The 18,591-nt window shown below is 46.1% G+C and overlaps 1 protein-coding gene across 1 annotated transcript in view; it reads left to right on the top strand.

The window, feature by feature from the left end:
• Positions 1-18,591, top strand: part of igf1ra (insulin-like growth factor 1a receptor) — a 228,607-nt gene that overhangs the window by 158,557 nt on the left and 51,459 nt on the right. The window contains exons 3-5 of the mRNA XM_078532356.1: positions 7,500-7,803; positions 12,964-13,106; positions 13,976-14,120. Coding sequence (XP_078388482.1) covers positions 7,500-7,803; positions 12,964-13,106; positions 13,976-14,120 — 592 coding nt within the window. The remainder of the gene's footprint in view (positions 1-7,499; positions 7,804-12,963; positions 13,107-13,975; positions 14,121-18,591) is intronic.

Raw genomic sequence — 18,591 nt, 5'->3', positions numbered from 1 at the left:
TCTGGAATTCCCATCCGAACAGCACTGTTGGCGCATCTTCTCCACATGGACTGCAGCGGTTCAAGGGGATGACTGACCCCCCACCTTCTCGAGGGCAATTAGGAATGGGCATTACTGGCAAGATCAGCATTTCTTGCCCATGTTCCATGAATGAATAAAAATCAACTCACTTGGTTCCTGTGATGATGTGACTGGATTGTAATCGTTCCCAGGTATTCATTATATATTGGAGGCCCCTCTTTTAAAAAAAAAAGCATATGACATCCTAGGTTTTATTAGTGGAAGGATAAAAATGCAAGGTGGTTATACTAAACCTTTAAGAAGCACTGGTTAGAGTATTGTGTTCAATTTTGGGCTTCACATTTCAGGAACGATGTCAGGGCCTTAGAGAGGATATGGAAGCGACTCACCAGAATGGAATGTTATGTGGAGACACTGGGTGGTTCTTGGTGCAGAGATGATTAAGAGGCGATTTGATGGAAATGTTCTAAATCACGACGAGTTTTTTGATGAAATAAGTAGGAAAAAGTTGTTTCCAGCATCAGAAGATTGGTGAGTGGCAAAGGAACCAGAGACTCTGTGAAAGCACCACACTCCCTCGGGTGTCACACCCAGCTCTACATTTCACCACACTCCCTCGGGTGTCACACCCAGCTCTACATTTCACCACACTCCCTCGGTGTCACATCCAGCTCTACATTTCACCACACTCCCTCGGTGTCACACCCAGCTCTACATTTCACCACGCTCCCTCGGTGTCACATCCAGCTCTACATTTCACCACGCTCCCTCGGTGTCACATCCAGCTCTACATTTCCCATCCAAGGGTGGCTGTATCTTCACGTCGCAACAACAACTTGCACCCACCGATATTTGTAGATGACAATGAATGCAGGATGGAAAGGGGCGAGCAGAGAATGGTTGATGCCGGGTGCTCAAAGCCTCTGGAGAATGAAGCCGGTTTTTGAGGAGGCTTCTGAATGTGGGAAGAGGCAGAGCGGTTCGGGGAGTTCAGGCACACCTTTAGCAGAATGGGTGGGAGGAGGCTGAAGCTGAAAGAGTTGAGGATGGGAGGTTGGTGTGGGCGTCGGAAGATGTTGGAGAGAATGGGCTGAGGCAAGACGATGGAGGAGTATTTGTAGTGAAAGAATCCGCCCCCCCCAATCATGTTTAAAGTTATCTTTACAGGAAGCAGCACAATATCTGTCTTTTCTATAGGTAGTCAGACCTGTTAATATCCTCTGCAAAGCGACAAGAGAATAAATTGAAAGGAAATGATGGGCCTTCAATTTATTTCACCATTCTAACGAGATCGAGCGAAGAGGGTTCACTTGAACGTTGTTCTGAGGTTGTTGAGAAGACAGGGTCATAAATGGCACGTTAGATTTTTCGGCTGTCGGCTTTGGCCTAAAGCGGCCTCCTTTGTGGGCGTCCTGTGCAGGGGATCCCTGCAAACATTGACGCTGCTCCGAGCCCACTGCCTAGCTTCTGAAAGACTTGCTGGCAACCAGTGATACATTCGCACATGACCCCCTCCCTGGGCAGCTCCAGCTGATGGGCGCCAGTGTAAAAGCCGTTTTTGTCTGGAAGTTGTATAATGGGAGGTTGTAGTTTACAAGCCTGAGCCTCCTGAACACTGCCCGCCTTGCAGAAGTTTTTAATTTTCAGTCTTTCAACCTTTAACTGTTCAGCTTATGAGCTGGGGATGGTAGTGTGGTGGTTTTGTTAACACCGTACTGGTAATGTAGAAGCCTGGACTAATAATCCAGAGGACGCAAGTCCAAATCCAAAATTAAGTTCCCTCCCGAATCTCTTCATGTCTCTCTCCTCCTCTGAGACGCCCCTTAAAATCGACCTCCTTGACAAAGTTCATCTGTTTTAATATCCCCCCTACGTGTCTTGATAAGGCTCCTGTGAAGCGCCGCGGGACGTTTGACTTTGTTCACAGGCGCTATGCAAATGCAGGCGGTTGTTTAAAAGCCTAACTAGCTCCTAATGTCCTTTAGGAAAAGAAACCTGCCATCGTTTGCCTGATGTGGGCCTATACGTGACTCCAGTCCCACGCCGCCGAGGTTCACTCTTAACTGACCTCTGAAGTGGCCCAGCAAACCACTTGGTTATATCAACCCTACCGACGGTGCAACATCAGAAATGGCCGGCTGTATGAGGTGCTGGTAGACACTAGTAGCTCAAGAAAAGGCACCCCAACAAGAGTTCAATACCTCAAAAGACAGGAGGAATAAATAATTTCTTAAAATAATAGACACAACTTAGCTCTGGGTCACAATGTGACGTGTTAGCTTGGCTGTGGATTTCTACAGTACTGAGGGAGTGCTGCATTGTCAGCAGTGCTGTGTTTTGGTGAGATATTGGAACAGGCAGACGTGGTCCCAGTTTAAAGGCTCAGGTGGATGTTAATGACCCTGCGGCATGATTTAACCAAGCAGAGAGCTCTCCTGGCTTATGGGCCAATGTTTCTCCTTCACCAAACATCACCAAAAACCGATAAATTGGTCATGAGTTATTGTTCCTGGGATCTTTCTTTCCAAATTTTCTCCCATGTTTACATACATCGCAGTGACTGCACAGAAGTGAAAATGTTTGGGTGTATTCTGGGAGCTGTGGTAAATGTGTTTATAATTGCACCATTTTCTTTTTTTGTCATTTATGCTCTTTTAGAAACGTAGGAATATTGGGAACGTGAGCAGGCCATTCAGCTTGAGTCTGCCTCACTGTTCAATTCATCATGGTTGATATCAACACCATCTTGATAAGCTTACCAAATAATCTATCAATCTCAGCCTTGAAGGCTCCAGTTGTCCCCCAGCACCCAGAACCCTTGGGGAGAGTGAGTTCATGGTTTCTACAATGCTTTGTGTGGAAAAAGTACTTGAATGTTGCTGAAAAGAGAGACGTGTTGCTGAAGCTTTTTGCCTTGCGTCCGTCAGGATTATTGCAAAAATACCAAACTTCAAACGATCACAACAATTTATACTGCAGAAGAAAAGAGTGCTGATTAGTTGGCAAGACTACACTGGCCGATGGGTTGCCATGGAGAAAGTAACAGGGAACTATAGGCTCCCCAAGCTCGCGGGTAATTCAAAAAAGGCACAAGTCTTGAACATATTCCTTTTGTTTGCAGAGAACGGGTCCCTGCGTAATAATGTATGTTGCTTCTAACAAGCCTAAATGAGCCACGAGCTCAACTGATCTTAAATTGGCTTAGTGCACTCAGGATTGTTCAGCAAGTGCTGTCCAATCACAGAATCACATCTAACAGTGGAGGTTTTGTTTTGGGGTTTTGCAAGCGCGGGCTGGCGACAGACAATCGAAGGAGCACGAAGGAGATCAGCCGACCTCATTTTGCTCCTCAGTGACCCTTTGGGGTCAGGAGTGGGCAGGTCATGTGAGTCGTTGGACTTGTCCATCACTTCCTTCTGAGTCCCTGATCCCAAAGATCTTTCCTTACATGCGGTGATTTGCAAATGATAATTAAGGAGTTCAGTGTTTTGCGCCGGCCCATATAGTTCCATGTCGAGTGATTCCTGTCACCCTGATGTACAATAAGTGATGAAGACCTGAAACTGGCCTGTTATCATTACAGTTTCTCCTTGGTGAGCCCATTAGTGGGTGACTGAATCCCCAAGAGGCCGTGTTTGGTAGTGTACTCAGCAACTCTTGCTAAATCGCTTTGTTAATTGTGGTTGTTACTGTTAAATTAACAGATGATTTATTGGTGGGAACATTGGTGATAAATGTTTGCTTTTATTTTGTTAGTCATTTATAGCTGATTATTGTTGTGGTGGGGGGAGGTGCAGTAGAAGAAGATTAAATTAATCAGTAGTTGCTTGGTACTTGTTGAATTCCTCCATCTTTCAAAGAAACTGGCAGTGTTCAAAAAACGAATAAACTCTTGGCTTCCCTCATGCTTCAACCTGCTGAAATCTAGCACCGGACAGACTGACGCTCAGAGTTTATTTATGTCGGTGCAAAGGAACACCAGCAGAGCGGGATGCAGGAATACTTGGCCCTTCCTGTTCTCCTTGGAATGCCCTGTGAGGCTGTGTTGTCAACACCACCTCTTTAACAATGAGGCCAACTCATACAGCACCTTGAACATAATTGAACGTTGCTGTGCGCTTCACAGCAGCAGCAGCAGCATCATAAAACAAAAACTCAATACTGAGCCACATAAGGAGATATTACAGCAGGTGACCAGAAAGCTGTTACGTTTTAAGGACGGTCTTAAAGGAGGAGCGGGAGGTGTAGAGAGCGAGAAAGGGACCCCCAGAACGTAGGGCCAGAATGAGGGGAGCGATGAAATTTGGGGTTGCGTAACAGGCCAAAATTGACAGGGTTTCGGTTTCAATAAGATCCTCTCATTCTTCTAAACGTCAGTGAGTATAGACTCAACCTGCTCAAGCTTTCCTCATAAGGCAGCCTCTTCACCTTCAGAACCAGTCGAGCGAACCTTCTCTGAACTGCTTCCAAAGCAAGTATATCCCTCCTTGAGTAAGGGGTAAGGAGACCAAAACTGCACACAGTACTCTGGCTGTATTCTCATCAATACCCTGTACAGTTGTAGCAAGACGTCTGTCTACTTTTATACTTCATCTCTTTTGCACTCTGTTGCAAGCAGGAGTGTGGTAAAATTTGAGACTTCCTCCTCCTGCATTCCCTTCCATGGTTGAATAGCCTCAGCACTACCTGGCTCACACATGAAGACAATGAAGTATTCTGCCAGGAGGCACTTATTCACCAAGAGTAGTGCAAAGCTGAAACTCCTTAAGCTGTTGACACTGGGGGGATCATTTGAAAATTTCAAAACTGTGATTGATAAGATCTTTGGTCGGTCACAGTATTGAGGGTTGCAGAACCAAGGCAGGTAAATGGAGTTTTTTTTTCCTTTACTCTTTGGGATGTGGGTGTCACTGGCAAGGCCAGCATTTGTTGCCCCTCCCTAATTGCCCTTGAACTGAGTGGCTTGCTAGGTCGTTCCAGAGGGGCAGTTAAGAGTCAACCACATGGCGGTGGGTCTGGAGTCACATGTAGGCCAGACCGGGTAAGGAGGGCAGATTTCCTTCCCTAAAGGGGCATTAGTGAACCAGATGGGTTTTTACAACAATCAATGATAGTTGTCATGGTCACCATCACTGAGACTAGCTTTCAATTCCAGATTTTATTAGTCAATTGAGTTTATTATTCATTGTATTTAAATTCTACCAGCTGCCTTGGTGGGATTTGAACCCATGTCCCCAGAGCATTAGCCTGGGCTTCTGGATTACTAGCCCTGTGACATTACCGCTACACCACTGCGTCCCTGATGGTGCTGATCGGGCATGACCCAATTAAATGGCAGAACAGGCTCAAGGGGCTGAAAGGCTTCCCCCTGTTCCTGCAGAAGGATTGCTGATGTGTGTGTGTAGAACTGCCCTTTCAATAAAAGGTGTCAGCTCTTTCTGGGGTTCTAAAGGGGAAGGAAAGATTTGAGAGAAAATATTAACGCCTGCTTGATGGAAAAGAGCAGCCTCCTTAACACTCCCCAGAAGCACAGACGAGTTTAATTCTTGGTGCTTGTACACACACTGCAATGGAAATGTGTTCTTTTCATTGAGTGGTTGTGGGGTGGCACAGGTGTGGGACAAGGCACAGTGCGTACCTGAGTGTTCAACTCTGCTTTCTCGCTCCCTGCAATTATGTTTTCATTTATAAATTGCACACTTAAGAACTGTACGTACTGTATAAAATAGTGTAGGGCCAACCTATTTTCAACATAAATGCTGCTTTGGATTGACAAATAATAGAACATCTTAGAACTGTTTAAAGGAAAGTGAGGCTCCACTTTATTTCTTCAAACTTTTCTTTTAAAAGCTTGCAGAGACCTTTTCATAGCCAGGGCCATTGACCCTGGAGGTTCTGTGCTTGATACAGATAGCAGAACCAACAACAACTTGTTGCATTTATATAGCGCCTTTAATGTAGTGGAGCACCTCGAGGTGCTGCTGGCTAACAAAATTTGGTGACCAAAAGCTCGGGCGATGACGCAGGTTTCAAAGAGCGCCTTAAAGGAGGAGAGAGAGAGGCTTAGAGGGGGAATTCCAGAGATTCAGGACCAGGGAGCGGAAGGCGTGGCTGCCAATGGCAGAGCGATGAAAGTTTCAGAATGAATTGGAGGAGCCCGATTGGAAGGTTGCCGAGCTGGAGGAGATGACAGAGACAGAGAGGGCCACGGATTTGAAAACCAGGATTTTTAAAATTGAGGCATTGCCGAATTGGGAGCCAGTGGAGGTCAGTGAGCAGAAGGACGCCGGATGTACAGGAATTGGTGTGAGTTGGGATATACGGCAGCAGAGTTTTGGAGGAGCTCAAGTTTTTGAGAGGATGGAAGATGGGAGACTGGCCAGGGGGAGCGCTGCAACAGGCGAGTCTAGGGATATATATTAAAAAAAACCAGCAAAGGGAAAGTTATTGGCTTGCTGAGGCCAGCGACCTTAATGAGGGTGCGGTGACTGTGACAGGTTTACTTCAGGGTTGCCCGATTGGCACTAGTGGATAGTAGAAAGTGGTCATTGAATTAAAAGTTGATTACTTCCACTGGACATGTTACAATGGCATTTAAGCTGGTTTTGCACAAAATCAGTGTGCCCAACTACAAATGCACAGAGCCTGCACACGCTGTAGTGCAAACGCCCATCTTGCTTTTAAGCTTAATGTGAAGCCTACTGTTTTTATGTTAGCTTATAGGATGTGGGTCTTAACTTTATTGCCCATCCCCAATTGCCCTTGATGAGGTGGTGGTGAGCTGCCTTCTTTAACCGCTGCAGTCCCTGTGGTGTCGGTACACCCACAGTGCTGTTAGGGAGGGAGTTCCAGGATTTTGACCCAGCGACAGTGAAGGAACGGCCGATATATTTCCAAGTCAGGGTGGTGAGTGACTTGGAGGGGAACTTCCAGGTGGTGGTGTTCCCATGTGTCTGCTGCCCTTGTCCCCCACTCCGAGGTTTGGGAGATGCTGTCAAAGAAACCTTGGAGTATTGCTGTATGGACTGGATGGTGCACACTGCAGTTTCGTGTGGCGTAGGGAGTGAGTGTTTAAGGTGGTGGATGGGGTGCCAATCAAGTGGGCTACTTTGTCCTGAGCTCTGCACTTCAGTATAGGGGGGTAATTCCAGAAGCAAGGGGGCTTAGCTTAAAATTGGGACCCTCTGCGTTCCTGATTTTTATCGTTCCACCATTGATGGCCGTGCCTGCAGTGGTCTCAGCACTAAGCTGTAGAGCTCTCTCCCTAAACCCCTTTGTCTCACTACTTCACTTTCCTCCTTTAAGATACTTGGGACAAAATCTTTGTCAAAGAGGTAGGTTGTCTCCTTATGTAGCTCGGTATCAAATTTTGTCTCATTACACGCCGTATGTGCTGTATTTTAGGACGTTTGGAGGTGCTATATAAATGCAGGTTATTGTGCCTGAATAAAAATATGTCATGTTTGTGTGTTTTACAGTGTGCCCAAAAGCTTGTGGAAAGCGGGCTTGCAACAACTGGGATGAGTGCTGCCACGAGGAGTGCCTGGGCGGCTGCACCGCAGTGAACAACAACAGGGCCTGTATGGCATGTCAGAACTACTACCACGAGGGCCAGTGCCTGCGGAGCTGCCCCCCGGGTACCTACAAATATGGAGGATGGCGATGCGTGACCAAGGACTTCTGTTCAGAACCCCAGAACAGCGGCTCCAAGGAGCCGTTCGTACTTCACCAGGGGGAATGTATCCTGGAATGTCCGGCAGGCTATATCCGCAATGGCAGCAGGTTTGATAGACGTCTTATACGAGTTGGTGTTGTTTTAATCCCAGAATGTCCCTCCCAATTTTTTTCTTTCTCCTATCTTGTTTTCCGCTGGCGTCCAAAGTGTGTTGAATTTATTTAATAATCCCTCTGACAAATTTAAGAACGTGAGGATGTATGTTTATACAGCACCTGAAAAAAAATCCCAAAATGCCCCAGGAGCCAAAATATTAATAGGGTCAAAGTCGCTTGGTAGTACGGAGCTTGAGTATGGCTGAGAAAAAGAGACGTGCTGTTGAGGCTTTTCATCTTGCACTCATCAGGACAGATACAAGAATTTCAAATTTCAAAGAGAGCAACAATTTTTACTGCACAAGGGAAGGGTGCTGATTGGTTGGCAAGTCAACTCTGGTCGAGGTGTTGCCATGGAGACTACATCAGGGAGCTATTGTCTCCCACGCTTTTGTTTAGTTCAGGAAAGGCGCAATGCCTGGACAGGTTTCTTTTGTCTGCAGAGGACAGGTCCGTGCGCATGAATATATGTAACTTGTAGCAAGTGTAAGTGAGCCATCTTTTTTTTTCCAGCAATATTAATAGTCATTCCTTATGTAGGTAAACATGCCAGATACCTTTTTCACAGATCCCACCAGCAATGAGACAAAGGACTAGCTGACCTGTTTTGGTCATAGTAACTGAGATGAATGTTGGCTAGGGCACTGGGAGAGTTCGCTGCTCTTGTTCAAAAACCGTACCATGGGATTTTTGTTTTTACATGCACCCGAGTGGGTAGCTACCACCTTGGGTGGGCATATCGTTCAGTAGCTAGGCACCTCCGGCAGCGCAGCACTCCCTCCCTCAACCATGCACAGAAGTATCGGCCTGGATGAATGTATTAAATTCTAAAGTGGGGGCGAGTCCACCAGCCTTCTGACTAAGAGGCAGGTCGCTTATCTGCTGAGCTGGAGTCTGGTTTGAATGGGGTCCACACTCTCCCAGGGACCAAATACCACCCATGATTACTGGTGCTAAAATTAAGAGAATTTTGTGTTCTCTATTTTTAAATTATGAAAAAGATATTTCTCTGTACAGATTTAGTGTCGTAGAAACATCAGAAAACTACTTCATATGGAGGAGGTGAGGTAGTGTAATGGGAGGGAATAAAAGTTACAACATCTGCTATAGGGGCTACATACCGAGCAAAAGTTGGATTGGGACATGTCCTGTGTGTAACACAAGGAGCATAAGTGATATTATAAAGTGGGACAGCCCATATTCCTTTCCAGTTCAGTGGTTTCCTTCATTTGAAAGCTGGGAGTTTATTTTGATTTCATAAGAAGTCATTTCTGTAAATAAAACATAGTTTTTTTTCAAATTTTTCTGCCTTCCATTTAAAAAAAAGTCACTTTTTTTAAAGAATTTATTTACTTGTTTGTATAGCACTTCATCACCCTCCAAATCTTGAAGCATTTTCTATTTAGTGATGTAAGCAAACACTGCAATTACTGCACACAGTAAGATCCCACAGGTATGAAATAAAAACCGAAGTTGCTCAATATTCAGCAACTTGGGCAGCATCGGTGGAGAGGAACTGAGTTATGTTTCAGGTCAATGACCTTTCGTCGAAAGTGAAAGAAGTTAGAAATATCTAGCTTCACTAACTGTTCTTCGCATGTTCTCACAACCCTTTTAAAACCCACCAACCACACACTCACCCACTCCTCCCCTCCGCAAATCTGTGCGTGCTAGGAGCCCAGATTTTCATGATTTGAACATGATAAGATTTTTTAAGAGTTTTCAAGGGGTGCGGAGCAGAATGTGTAAATGGACTCCCATTACAGACCAGCCATGGCCTGGAGATCTGACTGAAGGGCAGAACAGGCTCAAGGAGCTGAATGGCTGTCTCCTGTTGCTGTTTTCCCATAACCGGTGTTGACTCTGCACAAACCGGATCCCGTGTTGCTCCCCCCCCCCCCACCATCTCTTGGTTTGTTTGTCCAGTCCCTATTCTCCAAGAGAATGATAACAACGTGGATCTAATACAAAGCTGATGCTGACTCTTTTGTTTTTGGGTGTTAGTTGTTAGGTGGACAGTTGGTAGTTATATGCTTGCTAGAAATTCAATTTGAACAAGTTCAGCTCATTTAACCCGACATTAACACTGTATTGGTGAAGTATTATAGTTTTAACCTTGGAGCTGAATCAGTTTTTCCTGACAGTCTGGAGCTGTTTATGTTCGCGTGTTTGATCTATGTTGACTGTCGCAGCCATACACCTTCTCGGTTTGCAGCTTGAGGGCAAGGTAGAAATTGTCTGATTCTGATTCCTTTAAATAATAACTTCTCACCTCAATTCAGTGAAAAAATAGACACAAGGGAACAGCACTTCATACCGTGTCTACATCATTTCATGTCGATGTCAGCTTTTAAAATGAAACCAAGGACATCTATCCCCAAGTCATGACTGTGGAATGACAACAGAGTCCTTTAATCGATCGCTAACCATTTCCCTGTCCCTCTTATTTCGCCATTTCCCTTGCTGCTTTCTCCTTTCTATGCACTCTTCCCCCACCCCACACCCCGGACCTTCCTCTTGTTCCCTCCCGCTCTCTTTTACCCCGCCTCCCCTCCCCGTGCACACCCCCTGCCTTGTCACATGCCCCCCCCAAGCCCTTGACCCCTCCCTCCATAGGCCTTTGTTATCCTACAATACCATGCCCAATTACTGGAGCTATTCCCTATCGCCACTCTGGGAAACCATCATAACTGAGCGCGATCACATCACCCCCCCACCTCCCCCTCCTCTCCGTGACTGGGAGCCGTGGCAGTAACATGGGGATTGAAAGGCCACACTCTCCTCTCACAATTCCTCACATGTTACAGCTGAGCTCACGCTGATCAAATTGGAACCTCCCAACTCCATCTGACTGCGTCCCACCCGGGATGGTGCATCTACCGAACACCAGCCTGAGGGGCAGCTGAAGTCTTTGTCTCTGTTGCGGCTGAGGCAGGGAGATGGGGGGAGGAATTACCCCTAAGGGTTGGAAAGTAAATTATGGCTATTGCCCCCCCTCCCCCCAACCAACTACCCAGCACCTCAGGCGTGTGAAACCGTGCTCACGTATTTCCCACGGGAATCGACACATTACCCCTCACCGTCTAATCTCTGAACTGGAGGCTGTGACACCTCCACAAACACCTGATAACTGAATGATTCACTGTCCTCAAGAATAGTGCAGGAGGAAGCCAGTTTAATGAGCTCCAGTGCTGGCCAAGTACGCAATAAGGCTTCTGTCGTTGAGGAGAAAAAAAATAGCCTCCCATTCTGATATAGTGCTGAACCTAGAGCAAGAAATCTCTCTGTCCTCGACTCCCTCCCTCCCCCCCACTCTCCTCTCCATATGCTTTGTCAGATGTGCCCTGTCACGTGCACGCGTCTTGTTAGTCCATGAGTAATTTTAATTGTCATAGTCGAGGCTGTCACCTCTATTAGAGGGAGTGCAGCATTGTCAGTGCGGCTCATTTTAAGGCGTGATGTTAATCCTGTCCTCTTATTCAGCTGGGGGCTCTAAGATTTCAGAGCACTATTCGAAGGACAGCGTGTTCTCCCCGTGTCTTGGCCAGCATTCCTCCCCCAACATTACCAGAAACAGCTTGTGTACTTGTGACATAATGCATTATTTGTGGCAAAAACTGGTTGCTATGTTTTCCCTCTGTAAATGCTGACTTTGCATTGTGATTGAGGCAGTCTGAGCTATTTCGGGACAGTGTGACGAGCCCCTACACAGATACAAGCCCCTGTCTGGAGTATGTAAACGATCCCATGGCTGTATTTAAGGCTGAGTATGGGGATTCTCCCCACTGTCTCCACCAGCATTTATCCTTCAACCAACACTACCAAGAACAGTTACCTGATAATAGACCATCAATCTGAAATATTAACCCTCTTACACTCTCTACAGCTGTTGCCAGACCTGCATTTTTGTTTTTATTTCATATTTCCAGCATCTGTAATATTTTGCTTTTCTGTAATCTGATTATCTCCTTGGATGCTTGCTGTGTGCCAATGGGCTTCCCTGTTTATCTGCATAGCAACAGCAATGGTACCTTAGTACCACCCCATTGGCTGTGAAATGCTTTGAGATGCCTTGAGGATGTGAAAGGTGCTATGTGAATGCAAGTTTGTTCGTCCCTTAGACTGTAAATGCTGATGAGCTATTTGGAGCTGGGAAGCCCTTGTATCAGAACCAGACCCATCCACCAACGTGTACCTTCCGGCATAAGCCATTCGTTCATGCTGGGGGCCTTGGCCGACTGTTGATTTCCTTCCAAATCCACTTACACAGGAGTATAGTTGTAATACTCTTCACTTGCCTGAAATGAGTGCAGCTCCAACAACACTTAAGAAGCTCAACACCATCCAGGACAAAGCAGCCCACTTGATTGACACCCCATTCTCCACCTTCAATATCCACTCCCTCCACCACTGATGCACAGTGGCAGCAGTGTGTAACACCTAGAAGATGCCTTGCAACTCAACAAGGCTCCTTTGACAGCACCTTCCAAACCAATGACCACTACCACATAGTAGGACAAAGGCAGTTGTCCTGCAAGTTCCCCCCCCGAGCCACTCGCCATCCTGACTTGGAAATATATCGGCCATTCCTTCACTGTCGCTGGGTCAAAATCCTGGAACTCCCTCCCTAACAGCACTGTGGGTGTACCTACACCACATGGACTGCAGCGGCTCAAGAAGGCATCTTACCACCACCTGTGACATGAATCAAACTTTCCTTTGATTCCCCCTTTCCAAATTTGCCTAACAGTAAGGAGTTCCCACATTGTAATGATAATCGTGATAACTCTGGCAAAAGTAAGCCAGATGTCTAAAGCAATTGCTGAACAAATAAAGCCCAGAATCAAAACTGTAACCACTATGGGTATAATTCTCAATCTGGTTTCTTTACTGGTGTTGGGGAAAAGAGTTTCCCCCATGCTATCACCTCCGCCCCGCCCCCACCCCCACAAACACTTTTGTTCCAAGTCAGAATGTGTGTAGGGCCATCACTTTGCAGTGTTAGAAATGGAAGGACCAGTTTGTATTAAGGGTGTGAATTAAGTCCTGTTTGGCTGCTGTTGTGTGTTGTGTTTGGGTAACCAGGAGTCATTTCTCTCCCCCTTCTCGCAGCATGTACTGCACCCCCTGTGACGGCCCTTGTCCCAGTGTCTGTTCAGTGAAAACGAAGACCATCGATTCAGTCACCGCAGCCCAAAACCTGCAGGGATGCACGGTTATTGATGGCAACTTGATCATCACGATCCGGAGGGGGAGTGAGTACCGCCTGTTTTTTTACTTATTACTTTGTGTTTGCTTCTGGAGGTAAATGTTTGTTGCTCTTCCTACAAGCATGTTCCATCCCTCCACCCCCACCTCCAACCTTTTCAATTTCATCCAATTCCTTCTCAAGACTGTTGATAGCTTCTTGGCCCTTGTTCTTCGTGCACTGGCAGTCCTCACCTGAACGGCTGCTCTTCATCTGTTTGACGCTGGCTGTCGGCTATTCTGATCTGCCATGGAAAGCTATTGTGACTGAGCCCAGGTCGATCAGCCTCCACTCGCCCCCTTCCAGCCCAAGCTGCGGAACCAAGCTCCAGGTTGGCCCCTGAGTGTATTTGTCAATTTAGGCGTAGCTATAGACGGTAGGGGATTGGATTAAGACTGCCCAAATTCCATACTCCCCAGCAGAGAGGTGGGGAGAGACTTCCCACGCCTGCCTGTCAGCATTGAAGACCAGTGTGCACCACTTGGTCTCCTTGTCCCTCAATGTGAGTGTCTAGGACAGACAGGCACGCACATACCTGCCAGCAAGACTTGAGACATGGTGACCAGGAGCCTGAGCCCCAAGCTGTGGAGTACGCTGGTAACAGCTCCTGTTTGTAAACTAACTTCACTTCACAGAAGAGATTTCACTGCTGCCTGGGGTGGCCCAAACCTATTTAATTTCAGGCCTCAAGAGCTTGGCCTTTTTCTGGATGGAGGCAACCTCTCATTTCACCTGTTCTTCAGACGTTGGCTCCTGGGCCACGAGCTGCAGGTTGCCGCGTAGTCCAAACATTTCAGAAATGTACTTTGTTATTTGTTTTTTTTTTGCTAAATTGAGAATTTTAACTTTTTTTTTCTCTGCTTTTTCTTTCACCAGACAACATCGCCGCAGAGCTGGAGGCCAACCTTGGGCTGATAGAAACTATTTCGGGATACGTGAAAATCCGCCATTCCTATGCCCTCGTCTCACTTTCCTTCTTTAAGAGCCTGCGCTACATCAATGGCGAGGATCAGCTGGAAGGGTGAGCACCCCACTAGGGACATTACTGTTGGAAAAGCCGGTCTGCTGCATGCTAGCCAAATGCAAAATGGCGCCTCCCATGTTAAACCTATTGGCAACTCAGTGAGCCAAGCCAGTGGGGCGAGCCTAGATTTAACCCCTTCGCCTCCTATGCTGAATTAGCTGAGTTTGACCAGTGTTGTGGCTGAGCTAGTTCTGTTGAAGAGTCATGCGGACTCGAAACGTTAACTGTGTTCTTCTCCGCAGATGCTGCCAGACCTGCTGAGTTTTTCCAGGTATTTTTGTTTTTGTTGTGGCTGAAGTCTTTGAACCCAACAGCCTTAATTTACAAGAAGGAACATCAACCAGGATTCCCCATTGTTATTGGCAGGGAACCTCCCAGAATTGGCATGTGCTGACAGGAAACTAGAATAACACTGTTGGCTTAGGTTCAGTTTATAAAGAAATAAATTTTATTTTAATGGTGCTTTACTCCCACCATAATACATCTGAATTACTTAAATATATTTACTATTTTCTCCATGGCAATGCCTTGGCCAATCAGTTAACTTGCCAACCAATCAGTACCCTTTTCTCATGCAGTACAAATTGTTGGTCCCTTTAAAATTTAGTATTCTTGCATTTGTCCTGATGAGCACAAGGGGAAAAGCTTTGCCAGCCTGTGTCTCTCTTCAGCAATATTTTATATTGTTCCTCAATTGTTAACGGTGACCACACATCAATTAAAAAGTACTTTGTTGATTGTAAAGTGTTGTGGGATGTTCTGGGGTTATTATATGAGCAAGTTCATTCATCTTATCAGGCCGGGGACTGTGGCGGACAATTTGTGCACTGCAAGCACCCAAGAACATCATGAGTGGATTTGTCTCTTGTTATATCCCTTTGGCAGCACCTTCCACACCTACAAAGTCGACCATCTAGAAGGACAAGGGCAGCAGATGCATGGGAGCACCACCAACAGGTTCCCCTCCAAGCCACTCACCATCCTGATTTGGAAATATAGCGCCGTTCCTTCACTGTCACTGGGTCAAAATCCTAACAGCACTGTGGGTGTACCTACACCACATGGACTGCAGCGGTTCAAGCGGACAGCTCGCCACCACCTCCTTGTGGGCAATTAGGGATCGGCAAGAAAATTGCTGGCCTAGCCAGCGATGCCCGCATCCAATGACCGAATGAAAACAAAAATAGTGGTTGAGGGGTAATTGAAAGCTTGCCCTGCTCTTTGAACAATGCCATAAGAATACGTAGACAGAGCTCTGGTTTAGTACCTCATCCAAAGGACGGTGCCTCCTCCAGTACTGCACTCCCTCAGTACTACAGCAGGAGTGTCCACTGAGATTTTGTGCTCTTGACTTGAGTGGGGCTTGAACCCACAGCCCTTATGGCTTGTGGATGAGAGTGCTGCCCCATGCTTCTCCGTTGAGGCTGTTGATGTCAATGAAACTGACCACAGTGAACACCTTCTGGACAGAGGAGGAAGGATATTGGGAAGAATTGTAATAAGCTCCAAAGAGATTAACCTGTTAGGGGGAAACTAATGTTGAAAGGGACACATCTGGCAACAGTAGCCCACTCCTCCCCTCCCCATTTTAGTGCCAGCATTGTAATGTGATAACATTCTCCACAATGGTGACATTGAATAGTTCCCAAAATTGGCAGTAATTCCTCTATCTTTCCCTAGTCCGTAGTCTCTCAACACTGAACGCCCTCACAAAAGTCACCTTATGTTTAGAGAAGAATGTGCCTTAGCCAACATTCATCCCTCAAACAATACAATTAAAACCGGATGATTTGGTCATTTATCACATTGCTCTTTGTGGACCTGTGCTCCCTGCAAATGGGTTGCCCTGTTTGTCTCCATACCTTCAGAATGATGTGGAGGTTAAATTACAAGGACAGGTTGCATAGACTACACTTGATTTCCAGATGAGGCGTTAAACTTTGGGTCATTGCAGTGCACAGATTGTCTGCCACGGTCCCTGACCTCATGAGAATGAATGAACTTGGCTCATATTATGACCCCAGAACATCCCAAAATCACTTTACGGTCAGTGAATGTGCTTATAATGGAGCAACAGTATAAAATATTACTGAAAAGAGAGACATGTTGCTGAAGCTTTTCGTCTTGCACTCTTCAGGACAAACACAAGAATACCAAATACTAAAACAATCACGACAATTTATACTACAGGAGAATTTATACTACAATGCTGACTGGCTGGCAGGCCGACTTTGATTTCCCTTGAGTGTTGAAGCTTAAGGAGCGACCTGATCGAAGTGGGCGATGATGATTAAAGGATTTAGTAGGGTAGAAAGCGGGGAAAAACTATTCCTGCTGGCAGGGGAGTCCAGAACAGGGGACTCTAATTTAAAGTTAGAGCCAGGCTGGCCAGAGGTGATGTCAGGAAAGCAGTTCTTCACACGCAATAGTGGAAAACCTACAATGCTGTCCCACAACAGAGAGATCCATTGGAGATCTAATGGCTGAGGATCCACTGAAAATGCCTAAACCTGACGTTGATAGATTTTTGTTAGGCCAGGGTATTAAGGTTACAGAATAATGCGGAGTACGTTGAGTTAAGATACAGAGCAGCCATGATCTAACTGAATGGAAGAACAGGTTTGAGGTGTTGCACTACCTCCTGTTCCTGTGTTTCGAAGTAATCCACTGGATGTAAAACATTTTAAGAGAACTATGGATCTGGTGCGTTATAAATCCGAGACCCTCTTCAGAAAAGTATCTAGTCAGGGAGAGGTATAGGTGACCAAGCGGGAGAAAGGTTAAATTTGAAGGAGTACAAATATTTCGGTAACTCCGTCAGAACAGCATTCTTGAACATCCCCCTCCTTTCCTCCCCAATGTTAATCTGGGCCTAAAATAAACATGGTTTTAAATGGTGAAAGCACTAATTGCTGAAAGGTAAGTCTTTTATTCCCAGAACAAACAATGAACTTTGTACAGGGAGGCCTTTGACTTCAAGCAGTGGGGGGTCATGGGAAAGGTCATGTCAGAGTGACTATCCAGCCACTTTGTTTTGAGATGCCAGGTTTCAAGTGTCTTTCTGACATGGTCCAGTAGTCACAAAAGCTGTACTGGTTCAGGAAAAACAAAGCTTGCAGTGGGAGTAGCTCTTTGAGCAAGTCTTGTGTTTGAGCATGTGATACAAGGCCGCAGTCCATCAGAAGGGCTTGTGTGCCTCAGGGCTTTATAAAGCAACCTGCACCCTGAGGTCACATTGCTCCCGCTGTCCTCTTCCTTGAACACCTGGTGTTTTTGCAATCCACATGGTGCGAATCCCCTTGGGTATATTTTCTAACCAGCTTCCAATTATGATTTATGATATTGGCCCCTTAAGTCCCATCTTCTCCCCCTCCTGCCTGATTCACATTGGTGTGCAGCTCTGCAGGTGCCGTCAGCCTTCCAGCACCTCATCGTAGTTTCCGTGCGTGAATTGAGTCAGTGTTGACCGGTTATACGACTAGTCTTGTGTTGTGAATGGGCGTACAAATCGCAGTCTTCATCCGTTAGCTACTCACCCAGCTCTCTCCATCAGTGACCGATGGACAATGAGTTGGAGCAGGCACACTGGCTAATTCCTTCCCACTCTTCATAGACCAAAGCCTGGTAATATGATGCTTTATTTCATATATGGAGTTAGACTGCAGATCATATATGATATCATTGACTGAAGAAGGGGCTGAATGGCCTCTTCCTGTTCATATGAGACTGCACTGAGGAGGATGTTTCCTTGGGAGAGTTGGGGTGAGGGGAGTTCTAACACTGGGAGTTTCCCCCCCCTCTTAATTTTTCTTAAAAGACATGGTCATCTATCTCTTCAAGCTTTTTGTCTGTCTTAGGTCAGATTCGTTAACCCCGAGGCTTGGTATAAGCTATAAATCAGGGTTCCCAAATTTCCCGACAAAAATATCAGGCAGGAAAATACCAGCTGGTCAATCCAACCTGTCACATACACCAACCATGTAGCTCTACTAATACAACAACGACTTACATTTATGTGGTTAGGTATTTCTAGTTGAGGACACAAACAGGTTTTGGTGCTCCAGTTGAAGGCTTATCCACCAGCTACTCTCAAAATTCCAAACATACATAAAAATGGAAATGTAACCAAGTTTCCTGGGCTTCAAGGGCTGGATTACCAGAAGCTGCCAAGCTGCACGTTTTTTTTTTGCTATTCTTTTGTGGAATGTGGGTGTTGTTGTCAAGGCCAGTATTTGCTGCCCATTCCTAATTGCCCTTGAGAAGGCGAGGGTGAGCTTCCTGCTTTAAACCACTGCGGTTTGGTACAACCAAGTGGCTTGCTAGGCCATTTCAGAGGGCATTTAATGGTTAACCACATTGCTTGTGGGTCTGGAGTCACATGTAGGCCAGACCAGGTAAGGACGGCAGATTTCCCTCCCTAAAGGGCTTTAGTGAACCAGATGGGTTTTTAGGATAGTTGATTGCTTCA

The sequence above is a fragment of the Cetorhinus maximus genome, chromosome 30 (assembly GCF_964194155.1).
Source record: "Cetorhinus maximus chromosome 30, sCetMax3.hap1.1, whole genome shotgun sequence".
Classification (NCBI taxonomy): domain Eukaryota; kingdom Metazoa; phylum Chordata; class Chondrichthyes; order Lamniformes; family Cetorhinidae; genus Cetorhinus; species Cetorhinus maximus.
Note: the sequence above shows the minus strand (reverse complement) of the source record. Positions and strands in the feature narration are given on the sequence as shown.